Source organism: Leucopleurus acutus (genome assembly GCF_964270905.1).
Source record: "Leucopleurus acutus genome assembly, chromosome: 3".
Lineage (NCBI taxonomy): Eukaryota > Metazoa > Chordata > Mammalia > Artiodactyla > Delphinidae > Leucopleurus > Leucopleurus acutus.
This window is the reverse complement of record NC_139145.1, coordinates 70,261,182-70,280,370: the sequence shown is the minus strand read 5'-3', so window position 1 is coordinate 70,280,370 and position 19,189 is coordinate 70,261,182. Positions and strand designations below refer to the sequence as shown.

General features: G+C 35.4%; 1 protein-coding gene across 2 annotated transcripts in view; it reads left to right on the top strand.

Moving 5' to 3' along the window:
• SLC12A2 (solute carrier family 12 member 2) overlaps positions 1-19,189 on the top strand; it is a gene marked incomplete at both ends in the record, with an annotated part of 105,929 nt that overhangs the window by 37,282 nt on the left and 49,458 nt on the right. For both annotated transcript variants that reach the window (XM_082835226.1, XM_082835225.1), the window contains 3 exons: positions 6,675-6,814; positions 8,523-8,633; positions 9,207-9,315. In XM_082835226.1, the coding sequence (XP_082691352.1) occupies positions 6,675-6,814; positions 8,523-8,633; positions 9,207-9,315 (360 nt within the window). The remainder of the gene's footprint in view (positions 1-6,674; positions 6,815-8,522; positions 8,634-9,206; positions 9,316-19,189) is intronic.

Sequence of the window (19,189 nt, the reverse complement as noted above, 5' to 3'; positions counted from 1 at the left end):
GATTATTATGAATAAGCTGACATGAACATTCTTGTACAAGTCTTTGTGGTTTTGTATGTTTTTGTTCATTTTGGGACACTACCTAGGAATGACTTCTTGATTCATGGGGTAGGTATACTTTTCATTTATAAGAAACTGCCAAGTGATTTTCTACAGTGGTCGTACCATTTTATACTCCCATCAGCAATATATGAGACTACCAGTTTTTCCACATTCTTGCCAACACTTGTTACAGCTTTCTAATTATAGCTGTGTTTATGGAGGTTTAATAGTGTCTTACCGCCACTGCATTTCCCTGATGATTAATGATGATGATGATAAGCATCTTTTCATGTGCTTGTGACCACTTGTATATCTTACCTTGTAATATTTTCATATCTTTGGCCAGTTTTTAAAGTGGGTTATCTTTTTGTTTCTGATTTGGAGGAATTTTTAAAAATATCTTCTGGATACAAGTCTTATGTCTAACATGTATTGTGTATATTTTTCCTAGTGTGTGACTTGCATCATCTTTTTTTATCGTTTTCTAAATCATGTCTTTTGAAGAGGAAACGTTTACCATTTTGAGGAAGCCCAGATTCTCAGATTTATTTATCTATTTAATTTATTGACTAGTGCTTTTATTGTTCTGTCTTGAAATCTTTGCTTATCCCAAGGTCATGATGATATTTCCCTATGTTTTCCCTTAGAATCTTTATGGTTTATTTTTAGATTCTTAACTATGAATAGCCTCACATTATGTGAGACAGAGATTGTTCTTCTCTCCCCTACTCTTATCCCCCCATATAGATAGCCACTTCTTCCAGCACCATTTGTCAACCAACTATCTATTCCATGTTGAATTAGTTTTGGTACTGTTGTTGAAAGATCAGTTTTCTGTGTATTGTCCGTATTGTATCCTGTTCCACTGATTTGTTTGTTTATTCTCTTATGCCAGTTATTCTAAGACTACCCTGTTTTGATTGCTTAGCTTTATATGTCCTAAGTCTTTCAACTCTGTTCTTTTTCAAAATTGTTTTGGCTCTTCTAGGTTCTTTGTATTTCCATATAAATTTTTGAATTAGCAATATCAATTTCTACAGAAACAAAAAACCTTGCTGGGGCTTTGGAATTTCACTCTTAAAAAATCTTTTTGGGAAGAATGGTCATGTTAACAATATTGAATCTTCCAATCTCTAAACATGCTATATCTCTCCATTTATTTAGGTCTTTGGTTCTCTCAGTAATGTTGTATATTTTCAGTATACAAGTCTTGCATGTTTTGTTAAATTTACCCATCAGTCATGTTTTTCATCTGGTAAATGGTATTTGTAAATTTCATTTTCCAATTTTTTTATGATTGTGTATAGAAATGCAATAGACTTTCATATCTTGGTTCTCTATTCTGTGACTTTGCCAAACATAAACAGTCATGTCATCTGTGAATAGAGATGGTTTATACTCTTTCTTTCCAATCTTTAGTATTTTCCTCTCTCCCTCTTTCTCGCCCTCTCTTTTTTCACACTGTTCAATTAGGTAGGACCTCCAATACCATGGTGCATAGAAGTGGTGGGAATAAACATCCTTGCCTGTTCCCAGTTTTAGACGGATTGAGTTCAATATATCACTATTAAGATGTTAACTATGGAGTTTTGGAAGATGTCATTTGTCAGATTGAGACAGTTCTATTTCTGAATTGCTGACTGTTTATTATGAATGGATGTTGAATTTTGTCATGATTTTTTCTATATTTGTTGAAATGGTTATATGGGTTTCTTCTCTTATTCTGTTATTATCACAAATTATATGATACTCTGAATCTTAATAACCTAGCATTTGTGGCATAAACCCCACAAAGATCAAAGATATATTTGGTCAAAGATACTATGCTTTCTGCTACTTTTTACTTGCTAACATTTTGTTAAAGATTTTGTAATCTATGATCATGAGGAATATTTGTCTAAAATTTTCTGTAATAAACTTTGTCAGGTTTTGGCGTTAGGATTATGCTAAACTCATAAGGGGTGTTGGCTAGTATTCCTTCATCCTCAGTTTTCTGAAACAGTTTTTGTAAAATTGATCTTATTTCTTCCTCAACAATGGAGCTACCTGTGCCTATGGTTGTGTGTGTGTGTGTGTGTGTATTACAAATTTAATTTCTTTGATAGCTATAGGATTATTTCAGTTTACTGTTCTTGTTATAGTTTTGGCAGGTTTTTCAAGGAGTTTGCCTATTTTGGCCTTATTGATTTTTCTTTATTGTTTTCTGCATCAGTGGTTTTAACCCTTTATTATTTTTTTATACTTTAGGTTTACTTACTTCTGCTTTCTTAACGTAGAAGCTTAGATCATTGATTTCACCTTATTTATTTATTTATTTTTAATTGAAGTATCATTTTTTAATATAAGAATTTAAAACTATAAATTTCCCTGTAATTCCTGTTTTAGATATATCCCACTAATTTTGATATGTTTTCTTTTCATTATCATTCAATTCAAAATGCTTTTTAATTTCCCTGTGGTTTATTCTTTTACTAGTGGGTTACTTAAAAGTGTATTGCATAATTTAGAAATATTTAGGGGAAGTCTATACATTTAATTTAACACTGTTGTGGTCAGTAATACTGTCTCATTTCAATTCTTTGAAATTTATAGTGACTTACTTTATGGCCAGTAATCATATGGCTCTTGATTAACCTAGTCAGTGTTTTGGTTGTTGATTTGAAATCTAGTGAGAGCTTCAGGGGCATGTGTCCCCAGATCAATGTGTAGTAATAATGAAACCCAGTGTATATAGTATTGTCATTACTTAAGTATCTCTCGTGCCTGACTCATTGATGTCTTCTACACTCAGGAGACAAGGCATTTTATGGCCAAATTATGAGAGTCCATGAGGATATTTTTTCCATATTGACTTCCCGTGTTTGCTTGAGCAGTAGATTTTTTGTAAATAAAATAGTTATTTTTTCTATTGTTGCCTCTTAATTCATCATAATTTTTTTCATACTCTTCAGCTTATTCAATGATAATAAAAAGGCTAATTTAATTATACCTACTGTACCAAGTAAGCACACAAGTCAGAGAGACCTGAGTTTAAGCCTACTTCTTCCCTTACTACTTGCATGACCTTGGTCAAGTTATTTAACTTCTCTAAGCTTTAATTTTCGTATATGTAAATGGGAATGGTAATAGTATAGTTGTCCCTTGAACAACACATAGGTTAGAGGTGCTGATGACCCCTGTTCAGTCGAAAATCCATGTATAACTTTGAAGTCCCCCAAAACTTAACTAATAGACTGACCAGAAGTCTTGCAGATAACATAAACCATCAATTAACACATATTTTGTATATATGTATTATATACTGCATTCTTACAATAAAGTAAGCTAGAGAAAATAAAATGTTATTAAGAAAATCCTAGGGAGGAAAAGGTACATTTACAGGACTGTACTGATCCCATATGTTTTATATCATCTGTTTGCAAGATGTATCATCTGTCACTGCCTCCATCAATATTGTCTTATATAATACAAAACACTGTGTAGTGTATGTTACACATATTACTAACACTAGAGATAAATATGAAAAGATTCACTTTGCTGTACACCTGAAACTAACACAAGATTGTAAATCAGCTATCCTCCAACAAAAAATTTTTTTTAAATGAGAAATTAAAAAAACATTAAAAAAAGAGAGGCTAATGTGGAAAAAGAAATTTGTATTTATTTACAGGTATAACAATTCATACATTGATAACAAAGAGGCAGCAATATGATTGCTTTATTGTAACCCAGTATAATGATACGATTGTGTCAGGATAGCCTAGCCTATACACTGAGTGAATCATTGTACAATTTTTATGGCATATAGCAGTACAGTCATATTCATAATACAGTATTGTTAACATTGTAACATTTTAAAAAAAATTTATCTGTGATGATAGTCAGTTTCTCTAATTAGAAGGGGTGAGGGGAAATATGGCACATACTGAACAGTAATTAATTCTCTGAGAGCGAAGTTACATAAAACACTAAGAAAATTAACACATTAATTTTATATTAAATATCACTCAACTCATACCTATGTAAGGATAGACTGGTATCCACATATATTTTATGCATTCATGACATACGTAACCTTGTCTTAATCTTTTCAATATTTCTATGCTGTGTGATTCGTCTGAGTTTTTTCAAATTGTTGCAAATCTCCAAAAAGTTTTTCAATATATTTGTTGAAAAACATCCACGTATAAGTGGACCTGCACAGTGCAAACCTGTGTCATGCAAGAGTCAATTGTACTTGCTAGAATTAAGTTAAAAATTTAATAAAATTTAAATTTAATAAAAATTTTAATTTAAGATGCCACTCTATGCTGATTAGTAAATAGACCAGTCTTTCAGAGTAGTAGATCTTTTATGCTATCTATTTTGTTGCTAAGGAAAAAAAGGGGGAGAAAGCTGCTCTTAAAACTGGTTACCTCTAGGATGCAGGAATGGAAGTGAGAAGAAATAGGGCAGAGTACTTTTGCTTTTCATCAGGAATTTAAAGTATAGGACGATAAGCAGATGCTTTTATATTCTTCATATGTAACTTTTTCTTAAAAAAAAATAAAAATCTTTTAAAAAGTAATGAAACTGGGTCCTAGGTTTTAAGTTTAGGTATCCCAATTGGAAGAAGATTTTTAAATAGTTCTGAAATGTCAGAATTTGTTACTTATATTCATTTCCCTTCCGATTATCTTTATTCATATAAAGAATATTCATATTTCCCTTCCCATTATCTTTACCCATGTTAAATGCCCCTTAAGATAGATATTTTTGGGGGGCTTCCCTGGTGGTGCAGTGGTTAAGAATCCGCCTGCCAATGCAGGGGACATGGGTTTGAGCCCTGGTCCGGGAAGATCCCACATGCCGCAGAGCAGCTAAGCCCGTGCACCACAACTACTGAGCCTGCACTCTAGAGTCCACGAGCCACAACTACTGAGCCCGCGTGCCACAACTACTGAAGCCCGCGTGCCTAGAGCCCATGCTCCGCAACAAGAGAAGCCACCACGATGAGAAGCCCCCGTACCACAACGAAGAGTAGCCCCCGCTCGCGGCAACTAGAGAAAAGCCTGTGCACGGCAACAAAGGCCCAATGCAGCCAAAATAAAATTAAATAAATAAATTTTAAAAAGAAGATATATATATTTTTAGTAATAGAAAGATTTGAAATTTCATAAAATCAAAACTTTAAACACATAACAAATGAATTCCATGATTTATAGGCTCTCTTGGTGATATTTCTCATTCTAAAGTTTGTATTGTCAACTACTGAAGCACGTGAATGGTTGACTGATTTCAATTAACCTTTTATTGTGACTTAATTTTCTTATCTATAAAATCGGGATAGATAATACTTTTCTTAATTCCTTATTGGTATTGGGATTAAACGAAATAATTTACATGAATTTTGAAAACATGTTTGTTAAATGTAGGCTGTGATTAATTATATTCCAGGGATTTTCCTTGTGATTAATTAAACTTGTCATTATATAAGTCCATTAGAATTTTTAGTGTTCAGAAAGATTTGGGGGAAATTTTTAAGTCATTTCATCTCATAAATAAAGTGAGACTAATACTAAATGGTCAGGTTGCAATTCTTTTTCTTCAGAATTTTCAAGATGATAAAAATTATTAATTAGTAAAGTGAATTACTAAGGTAGTTTTGTTGGACAGGTTTAAAGTATATAATATTTTGAGAAACTTGATAAAAATTAACTACAAAACCTATTACAGATATTTCCAAAATAAAGTTTGCACATTTAGTACTTTATTAAATTGTAGAATCTGTTGTTGCGTTTGTCTTCATTATACTGGGAAAGCAGTAGAAATAAATATTAAGCTGTTTAATGGCATTTCATTATATGGTCTTAAGAATAAATACTCCATCAGTGTCTAGAAAATGTATATAACTTACTGTAACTTCATTATTATTAAAACTAAGTTTTGATTATGACCTAGAGGCCAAAAGTAAATTAGAATTTTAGGAGAGCTCTTAGTGACTTCAACTAAGACTAGACTGACTCAAAATCATCATACTGATTTGTTTTTCAAGTTAGAAAAATACTTGCTTCATGACAGCTTATTTAATGTCTTTGTCTACTCTGCCATTTAGGCAGGATTTATTAGAATACAAACTATTAATATATCTGTTAAGGGTGCCAGTATGTGCTATCCTTTAAGTTTCTTCTGATACTTTCTTTTTTGCCTTAGTATTCACGTTACCAGCAAATTACCACACTAATTTAAGTAACTGGAATCATGTCGATTGTGAATTTAAATGTTACATTAAGATTAAAACTACTACTTAGAAAATCATTGGGAAATGATCTTGGTGTCTCTGAATATGAGGAAGAGGCTGTTACCCATTTTAATCTAAGTTTTAGAAGAGAAAGATATTTAAATAGCAGGATGATTTTATATTTAACATGAGGAGAATTCTCTGGATATTCAGAACTGTTATGAATGAAGTGGGTTGTAAAGAATTCTTTCTGGATGTTTCTTCCTAAAAATATGCTCACCCACTTGCCTATGAGTTTAACTGCTGTATTGACTGGTGGCATGTGCTTTGTGAAGTCTTGTATAATTAAAAGGATTGACATTTAAAATTCTAACATTAGTACTTTTGGCGTGTTTTTTTTCCTTTTCTTTAGGAGGAGCATATTATTTAATATCTAGAAGTCTAGGGCCAGAATTTGGCGGTGCGATTGGCCTGATCTTCGCTTTTGCCAATGCTGTTGCAGTTGCTATGTATGTGGTTGGATTTGCCGAAACTGTGGTGGAGTTGCTTAAGGTAATTCACCTTTTTCCAGTCATTTGTTTCCCAAATCTTTATTGAGGGTTTATGTGCCACTTACCATATATGATACTAGGAAAGCAGCAAGGAACATGAAACTCGCCTTTCAAGACGTTTAGTATGGGAGATAGACAAAAAATTTATTATAAAGTGTCAGAAATGGCTAACTGTAGGGGGCCGTGGCAACACGAGGGGGATCACTTAGTATACCGTCCAGGAGTGGGGTGTCAGAGGAGTGTCAAGGCAGGGTTTTCCAAGGAAGGGAGTCTAGCCATTAGCAGGCAGATAGGAGAGGTAAAGTATGGTATGAGGGGAATAGGGAAGAAAAGGAAACAGATCTAGAAGGAGTAGAGTATGATATATTAAAAAAGAAAAAAGAAAAACAGAATATTTCAGTATGGCTGGAGCACTAAGAGGCAAGAGATGTAAGATGAGAGGGAGAAAAAAGGATCATGCCAGGAAGGGTTTTATTTGCTCTTAAATTTGAATCTTACCTTGACTGGAGTTGCGGATCCATGATAATCAGATTTGGGGCCTAAAGAAATATCTGACCACAGTATAAAGAATGTATTTGAGGGATCACATCTGGAGATGGAGACCATTTAAAAGGTTGTTGTAGCTGTCCTGAGAGGAGATGGTGGCTAATATTAAACCAGTGACCAGTGAGGCTGGAGAGATGTGGGTGTATTTGAGAGATTTTTAAAAAGTTGAGTAAGTGGACTTGATGAATGAGATGTGGGAAATTAGAGAAAGAGAAAGGAAGATTTAGACGGATGGTAATGCCATTTACTGTGAGAGAGGATGCAGAACATTTTCGTTTTGGATGTCTAATTTGGTATATCTAAGTAGTATAGCTAAGTAGAGCTGGCCAGAAAGTGGTTGATAATATTGCTCTGGAGTTGAGAAGAGAACTTGTTTGAAAAGAGTAATTAGTATGTGTGTAGTTAAAGCAGTACAAGTGAAATAGGATTCAGTATTATTAAATGAGAGGAACCTTGAGTGACACCTATAGTCGTCATGTTAGGTTGTAACTGTTCATCTACTGTAGTACATGGTATGTTAGGAAGTGTGACATCTGAAAGGACTGACTCTTGCATTGGCATTGACCTTAGTTGTGTAGGCCAAAGAGACAAAGCAAAGGAAGTAAGAAAGCGGTGTAATCATTAAGAATTCATATTCATTCATTGTTTAATTTAGTATATGTTTTTGATGTCATTGATATTTAGCCACAAGTAATTTTGCTCTTAGAACGGATTGGTGTGATTTGGACAGCTGCATGATAGTGTGTTCATCTCTTTTCCTTATGCAACATAAGAGACCATTAAAAGAATGAGCTCACTAACCACAATGAATGCAAAATATATTTCTGCTTTGTAACTTTAAAAAATCCTATTAGTACTACTTAGTCATATTAGGATTTTTTTCCTTACTTGTTAGCAATTCTTTTTCATATTTGAGTCTGTATAAAATAACAGCAGCATTAATAATTTGATCATATTTTTGATGTCTTCAGCTGCTTGAATGACACCTTAATAGTAAACAGTAATTCATTCCTTTTCCCTAGGTCTCTCTATTCATTCCTTAAGTAGGCATTGATTCAACTTCTGCATGTGAGGCACTGTGATAGTTCTAAAACTTTCAAAGAGAATTGAAGAATTTATCTGAACTAACTAATACTGCTCATCCTATTATTTTCTTTTTGTAGGAGCATTCCATACTTATGATAGATGAAATCAATGATATCCGAATTATTGGAGCCATTACAGTGGTAATCCTTTTAGGTATCTCAGTAGCTGGAATGGAGTGGGAGGCAAAAGTAAGTAGTGATATCATTGGAACATTTGTAAATGTTGAATGTACAAACTTTTAGACCTTGTGTTTTAGGAATGTTCTAAGGTGTAGTAATATTTTCAGATTTTGAAGGTTCCTAAGTGGCCATTTTCAAAGAAGTTCACGTATAAGATCATTTTCTATTTGGCGACGTAGTGAGGATTTGGAGATAACAGTCATTTTAAGAGGTAATCAGAGTATGTAGGAAAAAAAAGAATTATGGGGTATGTCAGAGGGATTTAGTAAAGGTAATATAAGTACTGTGATTTTTTTCCTATATTTTTAAAGTTTCTGTTATTTGTTAACAGGACATGCACATCTTTAATTCATTTCAGAAATATATGGCCTGATCCTACTTTTGCTATTCATTTTGGATAGTTCTTTAAAGATTGTTCATTTAACAAAAATTTATTAAGCACCTGCTTTGTGCTTGGCATTGTGTGAGGCACCAGGGAAATAAGACAGAAGCTTTCCCTCATGGAAGTTATATTCTAGTCGAACTGAATTAATGTATAGACATGATATATTTGATTTTGATTTTTCACGTTTAAAATTTCAGGCTCAGATTGTGCTTTTGGTGATTCTACTACTTGCTATTGCTGATTTCATCATAGGAACATTTATCCCATTGGAGAGCAAGAAACCCAAAGGTTTCTTTGGTTATAAGTGTAAGTAAGAAAGAAAGAATTTTTTTTAAAGGTGCATATTACAGCATTCTAGTGTTAAATAAATTTAGTACATTTTACATAGTTTGTAATGTAATTGAGTTTGGTGTAGTGACTAACAGTAATTGACTTTCCAGTTTAGTTTGGTTCCTCTATGTTTGTTGTGTAATTGGAGTAAAAAAAATCACTTTTATTTACATCTTTCATTTCTGATTACTAGCAACAAAAGGTGATAGAATATAGAGAAATCAGTGCTATTGAGGAAAAGTGCTTTTGTTCTCTTCTCATTTGGAGAATTTGTTACTGAAATTGTAAGTTTTGTTCTAACATCACTTTTTCATTCTTTTAGTTGTATTTAAACACAATAATCTAAAAGTGCCTAAGACTGTGAAAGCAACTAGAAATATTAGTTTCTTGGTATAATTGCAACCTAAGTTTTTCTACAGTTTACATTATTAATTGTGTGAGAATTGTCCAGTTTTTATCTTCCATACCTTCTTTCAGTCTGCATCTAATTTTCACTACAGGTGAAATTTACTTGTCACTTATTGTTTCCTAAAGTGTCTTTCTGCATCTCCTCTTCTCCCCACTCCCTCCATTGAGCAGCCGTTCTGAACCTATCTCTGCAAGGTAGAATGAAAGCCAGAAAGAATAGTTGCAGTAGCATCAGAGGTGCTTATCACCTAGGGTAATAGGTGTGTCTGTCTTAAATTGACAAAAACTCCTTGTTTTGAAGCCTTAGAAGGAAAAGCCTAGCTTCACTTCTCCTGAGTTGTTTAGCCCAGAGCTATGCATACAGATTTGTGAAAAGATGCAGAATGTACAATAAATCAATGCACTTCTTCCTTCAGAAAGTCTTACTGGAAAAAAATTAGTTGACTAAATTTTGGATCCTAGAGACCTAGTTGATTTACCTTCTGGTGTAAGCTCCTTAATCTAATTGCCGACTGGTAACACCACACCATCCTTGGAACATATATGAGTCGCGCTTGTTTGGCCTATGTCTGACACTGACTTGGCTGGGCAGTTTTCACATAAGAGTTGTTTCAAGGTGCTTACCTTAAGCAAGAACACCTGCCTGCAATAATTTTACCTACTCATCCTGACTTGATAGATAGTGTGATGTCTGTTCTGGTTACTAGCGCTTATGCCTACTTCTGAAACCAGGCACTAAATGTCTAATCATGATTTCCTGAATTAGGGGAAGAGGTGTCTTTTAGGCATGCCAGAAGTGAAGGTTAGTATTATTAGTTAGATAATTTTCTGTATTTCGTTCTCTCATAAATTGTATTTGTGACATTTCTTCTAATTATGAATGTGTTTTTTACTTAAATTTTTTTTACATTATAGACTTTTGAACATTCGTTTTTGCCACCTTTATTTCTAAAATTATAGTAGACGGTTACTTCTAAAAAGATTCCTAATATGTATTTTCTGTTTATGGCTTTAATTGATTTAAAAATATCTGTAAATATCTGCTAGGCCATATTTTTCATTTCCTTTTTTTCAGATCCATCCTTATCTAGTATAGTAATAATTTATATTGTATTCAAATAGCACATCTGGGCTTATCTCAATCTGAGGTAAATAAATTTAAATATACTTTGGAATATGACTTTTCCTTTTTAGCAGTTGATACTGCTTGGCCTTCCTTTTATTAAAGTAGTGTCTGCAGTGAACAGGTTATGTTAATAAACTTGTCAGTTCAAATGACTACCTAATAGGGATATTCATTTTCTCCTTTTTCCTTTTTGATATGAGAAATATCTCCCTTTTGCCAAAGACCGGTGCCTCTGCTGTGATCTAGATCCCATTTCATTTACTTTCTCAAAGGCATTTATCCTTTGGTAATTTACTTGCTTCCCTGCATCAAAACTGTCAGCTCTGTATAACCTTACATACTTGCTCTAGTAATTCCCATCCTTGAAAATACTACCTCTGGTCTTTTATTCTCCTCCAGTTACCACCTTACTTTCCAGGCCCCTTTCACAGACAAATTTCTCAAATCCTTACCTCCCATTTATTGCTTGTTATTTCAAAAAAAATTGAAACTTACAGACAACTTGAAAAATTAATACAATAAATTCCTTGGAGGCTTCCCTGGTGGTTCAGTGGTTAAGAGTCTGCCTGACAATGTGGGGCACAGGGTTCGATCCCTGGTCCAGGAAGATCCCACATGCGAGGAGCAACTAAACCTGTGGGCCACAACTACTGAGCCAGCGCTCTAGAGCCCGCGAGCCACCACTACTGAAGCCTGTGTGCCTAGAGCCTGTGCTCCACAACAAAAAGAAGCCAATGAGAAACCCGCGCACCGCAATAAAGAGTAGTCCCTCTTGCCGCAACTAGAGAGAGCCCACGTGCAGCAACGAAGACCCAACGCAGCCAAAAAACAAATAAATAAAAATAAATAAATTTATAAAAAAATCAATGAATTCCTTGCACCCTTTACCTACATTCACAAAAAAATTCACACTTTTATGTTCTTTTTTGCCACATTTGTTTTATCACTCATATATCTAATTGTTATTACTATGATTGCTAAACCTTTTGAGAGAAGTTGCAGAAATCATGACTTCTTACCTATAAATACTTAAGTGTGCATCTACTAAGGAAAAGGACAGTTCAGGAAGTTTAACTTTGGCATAATGTTATATATAACATTTTTCATGTACAAATTTTTCCAACTCTTTCTTTCTTTCTTCCTTTCTTTCTTCTTTTCTTATTTGGTTGTGCCGGGTCTTAGTTGCGGCAGGCAGGCTCCTTATTTGTGGCATGTGAACTCTTAGTTGCGGCATGCATGTGGGATCTACCTCCCTGACCAGGGATCAAAACCGGGCCCTCTGCATTGGAAGCACAGTCTTAACCACTGCACCACCAGGGAAGTCCCTCCAACTGTTTCTGCAAAGATTATGTACAGACTTTTTATTCCCTGTTCCAGGATCCAGTCCATGATCCTGTATTGCATTCACTGTCATGTCTCTTCAATCTCCTTTTTTTAAAACTAGTTCTTTACATAATCTTCAGTCCCCTTTAATCTGAAACAGTGCCTTAGCCTTTTATTTTTTATTTATTTTTTAACAGCTTTTTTGGAGTATAATTGCTTTACAATGTTATGTTAGTTTCTGCTGTATAACAAAGTGAATCAGCTATATGCATACATATATCCCCATATCCCCTCCCTCTTGTGCCTCCCTCCCCACCTCCTAATCCCACCCTTCTAGGTGGTCACAAAGCACCGAGCTGATCTCCCTGTGCTATGCAGCTGCTTCACACTAGCTATCTATTTTACATTTGGTAGTGTGTATATGTCCATGCTACTCTCTCACTTCGTCCCAGCTTACCCATCCCCCTCCCTGTGTCCTCAAGTCCATTCTCTACGTCTTCATCTTTATTCCTGTCCTGCCACTAGGTTAATCAGAACCTTTTTTTTTTTTTTTTTTAGATTCCATATATATGTGTTAGCATACGGTACTTGTTTTTCTCATTCTGACTTAACTTCACTCTGTGTGACAGATTGTAGGTCCATCCACCTCACTACAAATATCTCAATTTCGTTTCTTTTTATGGTTGTATATATGTGCCACATCTTCTTTATCCATTCATCTATAGATGGACACTTAGGTTGCTTCCATGTCCTGGCTATTGTAAATAGAGCTGCAATGAACATTGCGGTACATGACTCTTTTTGAATTATGGTTTTCTCAGGGTATATGCCCAGTAGTGGGATTGCTGGGTCATATGGTAGTTCTATTTTTAGTTTTTTAAGGAACCTCCATACTGTTCTCCATAGTGGCTGTATCAATTTATATTCCCACCAACAGTGCAAGAGGGTTCCATTTTCTCCACACTCTCTCCAGCATATATTGTTTGTAGATTTTTTGATGATGGCCATTCTGACTAGTGTGACGTGATATCTCATTGTAGTTTTGATTTACATTTCTGTAATGATTAGTGATATTGAGTCTCCTTTCATGTGTTTGTTGGCAATCTGTATATCTTCTTTGGAGAAATGTCTATTTAGGTCTTCTGCCCATTTTTGGATTGGGTTGTTTGTTTTTTTGATATGGAGCTGCATGAGCTGCTTGTAAATTTTGGAGATTAATCCTTTGTCAGTTGCTTCATTTGCAAATATTTTCTCCCATTCTGAGGGTTGTCTTTTAGTGTTGTTTACGGTTTCCTTTGCTGTGCAAAAGCTTTTAAGTTTCATTAGGTCCCATTTGTTTATTTTTGTTTTTATTTCCATTTCTCTAGGAGATAGATGAAAAAGGATCTTGTTGTGATTTATGTCATAGAGTGTTCTGCCTATGTTTTCCTCTAAGAGTCTGATAGTGTCTGGCCTTACATTTAGGTCTTTAATCCATTTTTTTTTTTTTTTTTTTTTTTTTTTGTGGTATGCGGGCCTCTCACTGTTGTGGCCTCTCCCGCTGCGGAGCACAGGCTCCGGACCCACAGGCCCAGCGGCCATGGCTCACGGACCCAGTCGCTCCGCAGCATGTGGGATCCTCCCGGACCGGGGCACGAACCCACGTCCCCCGCATTGGCAGGCGGACTCTCAACCACTGCGCCACCAGGGAAGCCCCTTAATCCATTTTGAGTTTATTTTTGTGTATGGTATTAGGGAGTATTCTAATTTCATTCTTTTATATGTAGCTGTCTAGTTTTCCCTGCACCACTTATTGAAGAGGCTGTCTTTTCTCCATTGAATATTCTTGCCTCCTTTTTCAAATATAAGGTGACCATATGTGCGTGGGTTTATCTCTGGGCTTTCTATCCTGTTCCATTGATCTATATTTCTCTTTTTATGCCAGTACCATACTGTCTTGATTACTGTAGTTTTGTAGTATATTCTGAAGTCAGGGAGCCTGATTCCTCCAGCTCCATTTTTCTTTCTCAGGATTGCTTTGGCTGTTCTGGGTCTTCTCTGTTTCCATACAAATTGTGAAATTTTTTGTTCTAGTACTGTGAAAAATGCTATTGTTAGTTTGATAGGGATTGCATTGAATCTGTAGATTGCTTTGGGTAGTAGAGTCATTTTCACAATGTTGATTCTTCCAATCCAAGAACATGGTATACCTCTCTGTTTGTATTATCTTTAATTTCTTTCATCAGTGTCTTATTGTTTTATGCATACATGTCTTTTTTCTCCCTAGGTAGATTTATTCCTAGGTATTTTATTCTTTTGGTTGCAATGGTAACTGGGAGTGTTTCCTTAATTTCTCTTTCAGATTCTTCATCATTAGTGTATAGGAATGCAAGAGATTTCTGTACATTAATTTTGTATCCTGCTACTCTACCAAATTCATTGATTAGATCTAGTGCTTTTCTGGTAGCATCTTTACGATTCTCTAGGTATAGTATCATGTCATCTGCGAGCAGTCACACTTTTCCTTCTTCTTTTCCAATTTGGATTCCGTTTATTTCTTTTTTGCCTCTGATTGCTGTGGCTAAAATTTCCAAATCTATGTTGAATAATAGTGGTGAGAGTGGGCAACCTTGTCTTGTTCCTGATCTTAGAGGAAATGGTTTCAATTTTTCACCATTGAGAACGATGTTGGCTGTGAGTTTGTCATGTGTAGCCTTTATTATGTTGAGATAAGTTCCCTCTGTGCTTACTTTCTGCAGTTTTTATCATAAATAGGTGTTGAATTTGTCGAAAGCTTTTTCTGCATCTATTTAGATGATCATATGGTTTTTATCCTTCAATTTGTTAATATGGTATATCACATTGATTGATTTGCATATATTGAAGAATCCTTGCATTCCTGGGAGAAACCCTACTTGATCATGGTGTATGATCCTTTTAATGTGCTGTTGGATTCTGTTTGCTAGTATTTTTTTGAGGATTTTTGCATCTATGTTCATCAGTGATACTGGCCTGTACATCTTTTTCTTTGTGACATCTTTGTCTGGTTTTGGTATCAGGGTGATGGTGGCCTTGTAGAATGAGCTTGGGAGTGTTCTTCCCTCTGCTGTATTTTGGAAGAATTTGAGCAGGATAGGTGTTAGCTCTTCTTTTAACGTTTGATAGAATTCACCTGTGAAGCCATCTGGTCCTGGGCCTTTGTTTGTTGGAAGATTTTTAATCACAGTCTTAATATCAGTGCTTGTGATTGGTCTGTTCATATTTTCTTTCTTCCAGGTTCAGTCTCGGAACGTTGTGCATTTCTAAGAATTTATCCATTTCTTTCAGGTTGTCCATTTTATTGGCATATAGTTGCTTGTAGTAATCTCTCATGATCCTTTGTATTTCTGCAAATATCCTTTGTATTTCTGCAACTGCAATTTCTGCAGTTGTTACTTTTCCTTTTTCATTTCTAGTTCTGTTGATTTGAGTCTTCTCCCTTTTTTTCCTGATGAGTCTGGCTAATGGTTTATCAATTTTGTTTATCTTCTCAAAGAACCAGCTTTTAGTTTTATTGATCTTTGCTATTGTGTCCTTCATTTCTTTTTCATTTATTTCTGATCTGATCTTTATGATTTCTTTCCGTCTGCTACCTTTGGGGTTTTTTTTGTTCTTCTTTCTCTAACTGCGTTAAGTGTGAGGTTAGGTTGTTTGAGATGTGTCTTGTTTCTTGAGGTAGGATTGTATTGCTATAAACTTCCCTCTTAGAACTGCTTTTGCTGCATCTCATACATTTTGCATTGTCGTGTTTTCATTGTCATTTGTTTTTAGGTAGTTTTTTGGTTTTCTCTTTGATTTCTTCAGTGATCTCTTAGTAGTGTACTGTTTAGCCTCCATGTGTTTGTATCTTTAACAGTTTTTTTTTTCCTGCAGTTGATATCTCATCTTATAGCATTGTGGTCAGAAAAGATACTTGATATGATTTCAATTTTATTAAATTTACCAAGGCTTGATTTATGACCCAAGATATGGTCTATCCTGGAGAATGTTTCATGAGCTCTTGAGAAGAAAGTGTATTCTGTTGTTTTGGGATGGAATGTCCTATAAATATCAATTAAGTCCATCTTGTTTAATGTCTCATTTAAAACTTGTGTTTGCTTTTTTATTTTCATTTTGGATGATCAGCCCACTGGTGAAAGTGGGGTGTGTTAAAGTCCCCTACTAGGATTGTGTTACTGTCAATTTCCCCTTCTATGGCTGTTGGCATTTGCCTTACGTATTGAGGTGCTCCTATATTGGGTGCATAAATATTTACAATTGTTATATCTTCTTCTTGGATTGGTCCCTTGATCATTATGTAGTGTCCTTCTTTGTCTCTTGTAATAGGCTTTATTTTAAAGTCTATTTTGTCTGATATGAGAATTACTACTCTAGCTTTCTTTTGATTTCCATTTGCATGGAATATCTTTTTCTATCCCCTCACTTTCAGTCTGTATGTGTCCCCAGGTCTGAAGTGGGTCTCTTGTAGACAGCATATATACGGGTCTTGTTTTTGTATCCATTCAGCCAGTCTGTGTCTTTTGGTTGGAGCATTCAATCCTTTTACATTTAAGGTAATTATCGATATGTAGGTTCCTATTACCATTTCTTAATTGTTTTGGTTTTGTTTTTGTAGGTCCTTTCCTTCTCTTGTGTTTCCTGCCTAGAAAAGTTCCTTTAGCATTTGTTGTAAATCTGGTTTGGTGGTGCTGAATTCTGTTAACTTTTGCTTGTCTGTAAAGGTTTTAATTTCTTCATCGAATCTGAATGAGATCCTTGCTGGGTAGAGTATTCTTGTTTGTAGGTTTTTCCCTTTCATCACTTTAAATATGTCCTGCCAGTCCCTTCTGGCTTGCAGAGTTTCTGCTGAAAGATCAGCTGTTAACCTTATGTGGATTCCCTTGTGTGTTATTTGTTGCTTTTCCCTTGATGCTTTTAATATATTTTCTTTGTAGTTAATTTTTGATAGTTTGATTAATATGTGTCTTGGCATGTTTCTCTTTGGGTTTATCCTGTATGGGACTCTCTGTGCTTCCTGGACTTGATTGACTATTTCCTTTCCCATGTTAGGGAAGTTTTCGACTATAATCTCTTCAAATATTTTCTCAGACCCTTTCTTTTTCTCTTATTCTTCTGGGACCCCTATAATTTGAATGTTGCTGTGTTTAATGTTGTCCCAGAGGCCTCTGAGACTGTCCTTAATTCTTTTCATTCTTTTTTCTGCTCCCTGGCAGTTATTTCCACCATTTTATCTTCCAGCTCACTTATCTGTTCTTCTGCCTCAGTTATTCTATTGATTCCTTCTAGAGTAGTTTGTATTGTACTTTTAATTTCAGTTATTGTGTTGTTCATCATTGTTTGTTTGCTCTTTAGTTCTTCTAGATCCTTGTTAAGTGTTTCTTGTATTTTCTCCATTCTGTTTCCGAGATTTGGGGTCATCTTTACTATCATTACTCGGAATTCTTTTTTCAGGTAGGTTGCCTATTTCGTCTTCATTTATTTGGTTTTGTAGGTTTTTACCTTGCTCCTTCATATGTAACATATTTTTTTGTCGTTTCTTTCTTTTTTTTTTTTTGATGGGTGGGGCTGTATTCTTGTCTTACTGGTTGTTTGGCCTGAGGCATCCAGCACTGGAGTTTGCAGGCAGTTGGATAGAGCTGGGTCTTGGTGCTGAGATTAGGACCTCTGGGAAGCCTCACTCTAATTAATATTGCCTGGGATCGTAGGTTCTCTGTTAGTCCAGTGGTTTGGACTCAGAGCTCCCACCACAGGAGCTCAGGCCTGACCTCCAGCCTGGGAACCAAGATCCTGCAAGCCGGTCACTGGGGGTTCCTCCCATCCCCTTATGTGTCCATGGTCCCCCACTGGTGCCTGGTAGGTCCCCTAGTTGTGCGGATACATGATTTCCACATCCTCTTGGTCCGCCCCACAGCCTTTTATTTTTCTTTCCCTACATTGACATTCTTCAAGAGTACAGGCCATTTGTTTTTTTAGAAAGTCCCTCCAGTTGGTTTTGTTTGATTTCCATAGATTCACTTGTTTACTTTTGCCAAGAACACTACATGAAGAGTGTGTCTTCAGAGTCTCACATCAGGAGACCCACATGATGTCAGTTTTCCCCATCACTGATGGTGTTAAATTTAATGACTTGGTGAAAGTGCTACCTGAGAGTTTTATCTGTTGTTAGGTTGCCACTTTCTTCTTTGTAATTAATAAGTAGTTTGTGGAGAGATACTTTGAGACCGTGTGTAACTTATTCCCCATGTTACTTTCACCAAATGGTCTTATTTCATTCATTCTCAACCCCTATTAACTGGCTTCTGTCTGTCATGGTCACAATAACATGTTGCTAGGTACAGAGTGCAGTTTTTTAGTCTTCTGACTCTCAGCAACATTATATTTAGTTGTCCCATTCTCCTTGAAACACTTTTCTTGTTTTATTTGATGTCAGTCACTGTGTTCTAGTGAGTTCTTTTCTACCTAATTCACTGGTCACTATATCTATTACTCCTGTACCCCTTCTCTTCTTTCCATCCTCTAAATGTCAGAGTTGCACAGAGTGTTGTCCTGCATCTTCTAACTGTATTCTTTCCTTTGGCAATATCTTTTCTCATGGCTCAAAATGCTCTCAAGAGATTCACATATTTCTATTCCTGCATCTCTCCTTTAAACTCCAGATATAGGTATACATTCAATTGTTTATTTGATGTCCCTCCTACCTAACCATTCTCAGACCTCTCCATCCTAGTAAGTGAAAGAAACCAGGATTTCAGTGTTTTGTACTTGCCCTCTTACTTACTAATCCTTCTCTAATCAGTACATTATTCTCCCATCACTAGATTGAACCACTGCAGTACCTCCTAATTGGTCTCCCTGCTTCAGATGCTGATGCTTTCAGTCCACTGTCCATGCAGCATCCACATAAGCATCATGTCAGTTGTGTGGTTCTACGCCCACCTTGGCGTAGGACAAAATCTAAACTCCTATAAAATTAAA